At 34.4% G+C, this 10,019-nt stretch overlaps 1 protein-coding gene across 1 annotated transcript; it reads left to right on the top strand.

Moving 5' to 3' along the window:
* Positions 1-6: 6 nt before the first annotated feature.
* LOC134274039 (uncharacterized) lies at positions 7-8,954 on the top strand. Its single transcript, XM_062756277.1, has 4 exons — positions 7-206; positions 3,849-4,067; positions 7,865-8,113; positions 8,332-8,954. The coding sequence occupies exons 1-4, from the start codon at positions 81-83 to the stop codon at positions 8,620-8,622; spliced, it is 885 nt and encodes a 294-aa protein (XP_062612261.1). The 5' UTR covers positions 7-80; the 3' UTR covers positions 8,623-8,954.
* The last annotated feature ends 1,065 nt before the right edge of the window (positions 8,955-10,019 follow it).

The following is a 10,019-nucleotide window of genomic DNA, read 5'->3' as shown; positions in this document are numbered from 1 at the left end:
AATATGACAAAGTCTCTATACCAAAAACAAAGAATTTCTCAGCAGAAGAAATAACTGATGCCTTATTGCTTGCCCAGAACATGCCCGGTATGCTATCAGCTGAGAATGCCGACATTTTGGTCTCAGTGCTTACGCACCCAGACCCTTCATTACAGCTGTCCGCATTGATGGGTATTAACAAATGCTCAACTTTTACACGAAATCAGGTATGCTTGTTATTTCTTTGGTTAATTATTAACCAACTTTAGTCTTTGGTTTTCATATGTTTGTGTGGTGTCAGTTGATTACTATAACATGTATAATATTTTCATTAGAGAGCATAAAGTGATGTGAATTACTTAATGTTGATGCCATGGTTATGATTTAGGATATATTAATTCACAGATCTAGTCATCAAGGGTTTCAAATATAGTTTGGGCTGCCTATAAGAAATTTTATACATACAGCTCTTTGGAAAAAGGTTTAGCATCTTGAGAAATCTTCATGTTCATGTGAAGTATTGTTTTAATTAAAGTCAAAATTATCATTGATTAATATGCACAAATCATCATGATCATGTGTGAAAGAATACATATAAATACATGTAAACATGGTAAATGCCAAAATGCAGATAATTAGTAAAGGAGCCTCCTCAGCCAAGGACAGTTAATGGACATAATGACAATGACAGTCACGAGAAGTGAGAGTCAAGACTCTGAGTTAGATATTTTTACTCAGCTGATAATAACGAAAAAATATAATTTAGACCAGACCAAACTGTTACTAATCTGAGTCAGACTTGTCTAAATGCTGTAAGCATGGTAACAGGGATAGTTTACGTCGACCAGTTAGCTCCGTGGTTAGACACCTGCATGGTTAGCAGGAAGATCTGGGATTGAGTCCCAAACTGATTAACATTTTCCCGCTTGTTATATTTGGCGCCTCATATTGGGCAAATGAGAAAATGTATGGCTGGACCAGGGAATTGAACCAGAGACCTCCTGAATCACTAGTCAGGTGCTCTACCAACTGAACTACCCAGGCCGATATCCAAGGCCTAAATCATTACATTTCCTCACTCCATAAATTGTCTTTGCACTTAGAGATGCAACCCAAGTTCTTATTAGCCCCTGGCAGAACTCTCTCTTGCAAATATAGGGTTGGTTTAGGTAAATGGCACCAAATCTGTAACAGGAAAGGTGAAAATGTATGGCTGGATGGGAATTGACTTACCTGGGACCCCTGCATCACTAGTCAGGTGCTTTACAGCATGAACTACCCACTAGGCTGATATCCATGGCCCAAACCATTTACAATGTAATGTCAAATAGTCATATTGTAGACACTTTAAAAGAGAGTTTTTCAAACAAATCTAGAGCTGGTGATTTATTCTACAGAACAGTGCAGCTCTGTAACCTTAGTTAGTTCCCCAAACATATTGTTACTGAACAGCTCAACAAGCTGAATGTAAAACAAATGGTCCAGATAGAAGAGAGAAGTGAACAAACACTTGATATCACAGGTCTCCATTTGTCAAGTTTTTGGCGGAAGTAAAATGCAACCGAGGTTTTCCAATTTCTACTGAAAAATTCAATGACATATAAAATAATTTTTAGTTGTCAAGAAGTATTTAAAAGAAATGTTTTGGTGGCCTACTGTGTATGTCAGATAAAATGAGTTACTGATCAGATTTTAAGATTTGAAGACAAGAGTGGGTTATTATAGTCAGGGGTACATATTGATTTATTGTCACAAGATGCGGCTCAGTATTGATTTACATTTGTTTGTTCAGTGCACATTGATTGTAGGGAAGACGTCTTTAGAAACAAAACCCCAACAAGTGAAGGACTTGACTCTGGTTACTTCCTTTCTATTTGAGACAGATCTAGTCTTTATTGACTGTCAAGTTTTGTTTCTAGTTTTGCAGAGGTAGGGTACATATTAAAATATATATTAATATATATGTATTAGGTTTTATGTTTAAACCTTAATTTGTAAATTAGCTTGTTAATTTACATGATTTATGTAAAATGAGGAAATGTAAAGACAGTTACAAATGTGGTGGTCGGGCAGACGGGCACATTTCATCTGTGGTGGTGATGGTGGAGGGGGAGGGGGTTAGATCAGTTGGTAGAACATCTGTCAAGTGAATTTAGGGGACCCTGGTTTGAGTCCTAGTTTGTGCCATTGCATCTTCTCTTTATATACCTGTTTAATATATGTAAAGAAATATAAATAAAGACCATGAAGACAGAATATGTCTTGTTGAAAACTTCCTAATCCTAGATGACCATGGCGTTTTTAGTGGACCTTTTAAATACTTTGTCAGCAGCCTATATAGTAGGGTGCGGCTGTGAGTACATGTAAAGGTAGAACTTCCCTGAATATGTAAATGTATCTGATTCAGCCTTAGTATCTATTAGGGCACAGCTGTGAGTAGATGTACTATTTTATAGTACTTTTTATAGGTAGACCTACCCTGTCAGTCTATCAGGTAGTACCTGGGACTGATCGTCCAATCAATACTGCAGTGTTATTGGTAGAAGAAGAAGGTAGATGTGATCTATTATTTATCCTGGTTTGTTCTCCCTGGCCTGTTTTGTCAGTGGGATCTGTTATTACCGGTGTGTTACGTTAATCACTTAAAAGGTGTTGAATAATTTTATAAGATTGTGCAGGAGATTTGAGATTAATAGAAGGTATTCATACTTTTCTTATTTACAGCTTGAGAGTATTGAGAAATGATGTTTTTGTTTTAATTTCTAGTCACTAAATGATAACGTCATTTTCTCAAGACTTAAATTTTTCTCTATTTTTTTCAAATATATAATAAGATCACTTTATGTTCATGATCTTCCCAGAATATCCTATGAAGCAGCATGAGAATACTTAGTTTGTTATTAACATGTACTTCTTGAAGTGCCATTTCAAGTGTGTTCAAATCAAAGTACACACCTTCACAGGTGCCATTTTTTTCTATTTGCAAAGCTACAAATTTACCAATCAGATACACATAAAATGCTGAAATCTTGGACATTGAGCCAAGTGGTTATATTGCAAGGAATGATGTTTTTATATATATACTCATAAGAAAACCTTTTTATTTTTATGCCCTGTTATCAAAGATTCAGGGCTATATATGAGTTTTTACCCTGTCTGTCCGTCTGTCAAACCCGTCCGTCTGTCAATCTGTTTGTCTGCATAAACTTTAACCTTGCCCAAAATTTTTGAGTGAGAAGGGCTAACTAACAGGTTTTGTATTACATAGGTGTATTTCTTGTGACATTGATTAGACCCACTTTTATAAAATATTTTCTAACATTTACTGTGCTCATAGCTTTTGAGCAGTTGGTGCTAAAGCTTTCATACTTCATATGACCTTTTGTATTCATTGTTAAAAGTCCTTTCAATAGGTATAGATATTTTTGAGCTTTTGACCTTGACCTTAGAGTTTGACTAACTTTTGAATAATATTTAACCTTGGCCATAACTTTTGAACAGTTAGTTAATAAGGCTATCATATTTCACAGGTATGTTCCTCATGATGAGACCTTTCTTTGGGTACAAAAAATTTTGAATTTTTGACCTTGGAGTTTGACTTGCACTTGAGAAGTTTCAACCCTCGCTATAAGCTGTCTTAGGAGGGCATCAGAGTTTCACAAGAACATCTTTTTTTATATTTGAAAAACTCCGCCAAACATTATTAATTTGCCCTGCAGAAGAGTAGTACCCATTACTGTGAAGGAGTTAATTGATAGAATTGTCCACGAAAAGATTTTTGCTGCCTTATTTAACATGATTTCATAATTTATGTTGTTTATTTTAATTGAAATGCATTTTTAATTCATTATCTATTAATTTCTTTTCAGAATCTCTTAAGAGAACATGGTTGTTTATCCCAGCTGAGTCATTTATTGCATCAACAAGTGCAGAATCTCTCTAACATGTCCCAGAATGCATCAGCCAGTGAAGAGGATCCAGAAAAATCCAAGAAAAATCCTAACAATATGTCGGAAAGGTTCATGAATCTGCTGGCTACAGCCATCAATAACCTCTCCTCCAATGAAGAGAATCACAAACAGTTTGAGGTACCGTGTCACATCAACTGACTGATGTTTTATTCATGATATAATTTATCATTTAAAACTTTCATTGGGATATAAATATGGATTGGTCATGTGATCAAATCCCCTAAGGCCTAAAGGTCTTAATGGTAGATTTGATCAGATGCCAACCCGTATTTACATCCCAATAGGTTTTAAAATGATAACTTATTACTTATATTTACATAAAATGTGAGACTGATTTATAATACAATACATCATTAGATTCTTATGCAAAACTAGAGTGGGTTGGGGGTATCCCCCCAGGGAGTTACTAAATGTACATATTAAGGGAATTTAAAAAAAATGACTTTACAACATTAATTCCCCGGCCTCCATAAGAAAACATAAATGCCTTTTATTTTGGTAGGAAGAGTCTTATTAAGAAGCCCTCAATGACACACACAGACACACAACCATGAAATGTAGTTTTTACCAATGGGAAAGAAGTTTATGGTTATTTATGTTTTTATTTTTATCAATCGGATTTAGTTGAGCTCCTGAAGTTGTTCTTTACTTATCAAGTCCATTGACTTGTTATCCTTCCTGAACTTTGTCTTATGAGGTTAATTTCTCTGTTTTACACTTAGGAACCTCATAAAATACACACATTATAAAAATATTGTTACGATTATCAATTCTTCATTGTTGTGTTTGTTGTTTGATTCATTATCAATTCAGTCCGAGGGCAAAATGTGTATGATGTGTAGTAATGATTACAAAGATACTGTAGGTAAATAAATACCAAGAAGGAAAACCAAGCTTATACAGATTGTGTTTATAGCTAAAGGCTAATGTACAAAAACACCATCACAGAGAAATGATTTTGTATTTACGTAGCATGCAGAAGTTCAATACTGGTCTGTTCAATATAAAGAGTGTTAATTATTGATGATGGAATGTTAGGAAGAAATGTTTGGTCATAGAGAAGGGTAAGATTTATGACTTTTATTATATATCTAGGTCAAATAAATTCAGATATTATTTTCAAAAATGTTTGCTATTAATAGATTTCTTTTCTCTGATATAAGATTTATTGAAAATATTTTAAAAACTTTTTTCCTAGAAATGGAAGACTCTTTTTCAATGATTTTTGAAAAGCATTCTCCGGCTGATTTGACCCAACACTGCTTTTAATTTGCATCATTAATGATAATTATAATCAAATCAATCTAAGAGTACATTCAGGGCAACTTTTTCTTTGCATACTGGTATTGTTGCATTAACTGTGTAACAAGAAAAAAGAAGATGTATGGCTGGCCGGATCGAACCTGGGACCCCAGCATCACTAGTCAGGTGCTCTACCTACTGAGCTTATAATCCACGCCGATATCCATGGCCCAAACCATTACAATTGAAAAGAAAAAAATCCATATTTAGTATGACAACATTAGAATGGCAGTTAAACAGACATTTGATTCAACAACCCACAAAGCTAAAACTGAATACCTGGTAAAGCAGAACTCGGTTATAACGAAGTCACGGGGACCTATGAAATTACCTTGGTATATCCATAATTCGTTATAACCGTATAAGAAATTCATTAAATTTATATATCTTGGAATCTGAGATGACTTCGCTTTCTCCGTAAATTCGCAATATCTGTGTTCATACTAAATGAGTTTTACCTATGCTCAGCCTGGCGCAGCACTGTTAAGGCCTACTATAGAGAAATCAATGGAAAATACACGTGCAAAAAAGGGGGACTTTTTTAAAAGTAAATTTATTTTAATTAAGCTGTTTTAATATCACAGAACATCAATACTTATTGAAATAGCATAGTATAACCCACTCTGTACTGTATGAATTTTGGTCCCATCGATGGACAGTTTTGATGAATGCATAGTTCGTGTATTGAATGTAGGTCATGAACAAATTTCAATATCGCAAGGGCATATAGTTGAAATTAAAATTTCAAGTTATTATTTGTTTCTGAATACTTTGTAGTTTCTGAAAAGTGCTGCTGCTTTGAATAGAATTTGCGTTTTAATTAGGGATGTCAACGAATAGTCGACTATTCGACTGTCAGTCGAAGGACCGACCATCGAATAATGCGACCGACTATCGACTAAATAAAATACGATAAAAAAAGAGCGAAAACTCTTAATTACAAATTTATGAAAAAGTTCAATGCATAAATCCTCTTCTATAATCTGATAATTGTCAATAACAATTGTTTTTCTGATAAATTATGAATCACTGTGCTGGGTTTTGTTTCTAAAATTATAATGAAAACACAGTTAATTAGACATTTGATTCCATGCATACATAATAGGGGCCTATTGTTATTTTAGTCATGTTCAAAGGTTCACGTACGGTAGCCGAGACACGTTTTGATAATTTGATAATTATTTTTATAAAAACACGCATACTTTGTAGTGTTGTAAGCTAGAGGATTTAACCGTTATAAAGTTAATACGGTAATCGGAATTAACAATATTTTACCATGCACACGGGGACCTGACGTGTAATGCTGTTTTTATCTTATTTTATTTAAATGAGTTTAAAAAATATTTTTTGGTAGTTTTTGATGTATAATAAAACTAAATAAATATAATTTCATGTAAACATAATAGCTACAAGTCAAGTGCCTGAATATCTGTCAAAAGCATAATGCATACACCAAAGAAGGTCATAAATCTTGCATAGTCTATGCAAACGAAATTAAAACGGAAATCAAGTTTTATTATTTGTTTCTGCAATACTCGACTATCGTTCGAATAATGCTGCTGTTCGACTAAGGAAAATGAATATTTTGACATCCCTAGTTTTAATAGTTAAATTTTCAGGTAAATAAGCCAATGTCCAAATATGTTTGACTTTTACCAAATATTTTGTGTACTTATAAAATTACGCCTTCGATTCAAAGAAAGCAGCAGCACTTTTCAAGTTAAGAAAAATATCCTTTATCTATATTCAAAACATGGTTAAGATCTATGCAGTGTATGCCCTTGCGAAAGTACGATTTTATGAGGCATCTCATTGTAAAATATACGTAACCTGTACATAAAAACACGACATAATTAATAAAATACATTGTCTTGATAGTTAATTAATAATCGCACTAAACAAAGGATATGCATTGGTATTAATCGACTATTTAAAACCTGTAAATAATATTCCGTTTAATAATAAAACGCATTTTTCATTGTTAAAAAATTCTTCAATCTGCCTCTCACAGCACATGAAATACGTCATTTTGACCAAAATGACGTCATGTTTACAAGTTCATCGCGATCAGGGCTTTGTCTATAACCAGCTACATGCGATTTAACTAGCAAGTTTTTTAAATGCATTGATAAGTTTCATTGTTGTTTATTATGCTAATACAGTTAAAAGTTGCAAACTATTTCATTTTCAGGTATAATGAGAAATACATAAAAGTCATATTTTTGTGTGACGTCACAGTAAACTTTTCCCGTATAAATTAGGCCCCGCCCCCTTATTCAAGCCTTAACAATGCTGCGGGGTGATATAGAATATATTTGATTTCGTAATTCTTTTTGCATCTCTAGGACTGTGTACTCATTCTCACGACTGGCTGATATAGTAAACATAAATGACATTTTTAACCTTAATATTTACATAAGATTTTTTGTTTCTCTAGGACTGCCCACCTATGCTGGTTGACATAGCGATCATTACATAATTTTTTGTTATTTTAGAACTACGTACCTATGCTGGTTGACATAGCAATCATTACATAATTTTTTTGATTTTTTAGGACTGCGTACCCATGCTGGTTGACATAGCGATCATTACGTATTTTTTCTTATTTTTAGGACTGCGTACCCATGTTGGTTGATATAGCTCTGGAGGAGGAGACCGGAGAGTCGGTGCGCCTGTCCTCACTTCAAGCCCTCACTAATCTCTCTGTGATGGATCACCACCACAACCACTACACGCGAATCATTCAGCGACTCTACGACTTCCTGGACGACAACAGCGCCGGAATCCGTCTACAGGCAGCCAAGATCCTCGTCAACCTGTCCTGTAACTCAGATCTCGTACCACACATGCTGGCAGCTAAGGTCAGTCGTTCTTACGCTGTAGCACATTTTCAGGCTTATTACTGCTACGTTTTTTTAAAAATTTTCTTATAAGGAATTATTGATGAGAGAATATATGGGTTGGAGCAAAAATTTACATAATTAAGCATGACTTCTTCAATGTTACTGTTTATACATTATCTCCCCTAAAACCCCATACAGAAAAAAAAAAAACATTAACACTAAGCTATGTATTTCAGGCGCCGTCCTGTGTCCTTGACCTGTTGAGGACCACGGCTGACGAGGCCATGGTTCTGCGCTGGACCACATTTCTGGCCAACATTCTCCACACCGTGAGGGAGTCGCACCTGTCGGCCTCGTCCCTGCCCCCCGACGACAAGGCTCCCAGCCCTGAGACTATGTACTCCGCCCTGTACGGCATGAACAACATCGGACACATCAAGTCCAAGGTCTTCCTCCTCTGTCAGCATAAAAACGAGGACATTAAACACCAGGCCTCCAGGATCTATCAGACATTGAACGCTAAATAAACACTAGGCATCGAGGATCTATCAGACGCTGAACGCCAGATAAACACCAGGCCTCGAGGATCTATCAGACACTGAATGCCAAGTAAACTGGGTTGTAAAATTTGTGTGATTTGTGTGAGAAAGATGAGAGATTTTTTTTTCCTGTGATTTTTAGTTTACAGTGTGTATAAAGACTTTTAATGACATACATACACTCAAAGTGCTGTGTATAAATGGAATATAATTATATTTTTTGTTGAGATATCGGATTGTTGTGTCTTTCACTTCATGCAATTTTGCATGTAGAAATTTTAATGGGGTTGTAAATTTTTTTATTAAAATTTATCCCTTCATATTCGCCTTGTTTTCTATGAAGAATTTTAAGAAATAGTGCTCAGATGAATTCATTTTAAGAGCCATTCTCTGTAATGATTTGAAATTTTATATAGGAGCTTAGGCATGCATAGTCTCAGAATTTCTCAACTCTCTATGATAAAAGTCATTGATACCCAAAACTGAAATCAGGCAAAAATTGGTTGCTATGTTTTATAGTTACAATGGCAACATGTCTTAAAGTTCGAAAAATGGCATTTTTTAACATGTTTAGAGCCCCATAATTAACATTTGCGGCAAAGCAAACAATTGGCAATGACTGTTTCCAAAAGTTTAAGGTCAGATGTCTCAAATGCATGATAAACATGTTTGGTAAATCAACTATTACCCCCGGTACATACGTTACTATGGTAACAAAGTATTCAAAAGTAAAAAAAATATTCATTGAATTTTATAAAGCCATACACGTAAAAATAAGAAGCAATTATAGGACGAAATGTTACCAAATAATAGAAAAAAAGAGCCTTGAAACATATACCAAGAACAAAATATGATATTTCATTTTGGTTGGCAATGGTTGCCAAGGTTTTTATACCACAAAGAGCCTTCAAAGTAACACTTTGTATGTTTAAATCTGATCCTATCTTTTAAAAAAGCAAATTTCCTCATAACTAATGATCAATTTTTAAAGATATTGGTGTGCTCCTATTTTTCGCATTTGAAAAATTTCAGATTAGATTCTTTAAATAGAGCATTGCTATGGAAATAAGCAGAAAATATATGCTTAAAAACCTGAAAAATATTTTCTTTCCTTGGATACGTACCCTTAAATGTGGATTCCCAAATCTTTTATGATTGATATTTATTAACAGCTAACCTGACTTTTAATTTTGACTATCATCCAATCTCTAAGTGGATGCAAGAAGTTGGCACACAGGGTTTAATATTGATATACAGTTCACAAAATCGAACATTTTCCCTTCTTGGTAACCACAGCAACAGTTTTGTTTTCTTCATCAAATTTTATCAATAAATGACATTCAACTTCAGTTCTAACAGATAAGTAAATATTCAAGCTGAGTCCT

This window comes from Saccostrea cucullata, unplaced genomic scaffold, assembly GCF_032062105.1.
Source record: "Saccostrea cucullata isolate Sc308-1 unplaced genomic scaffold, CSIRO_AGI_Scuc_v1 ctg7432, whole genome shotgun sequence".
Lineage (NCBI taxonomy): Eukaryota > Metazoa > Mollusca > Bivalvia > Ostreida > Ostreidae > Saccostrea > Saccostrea cuccullata.
The sequence above is the reverse complement of the archived record's forward strand: the minus strand, read 5'-3'. Positions and strand labels throughout refer to the sequence as shown.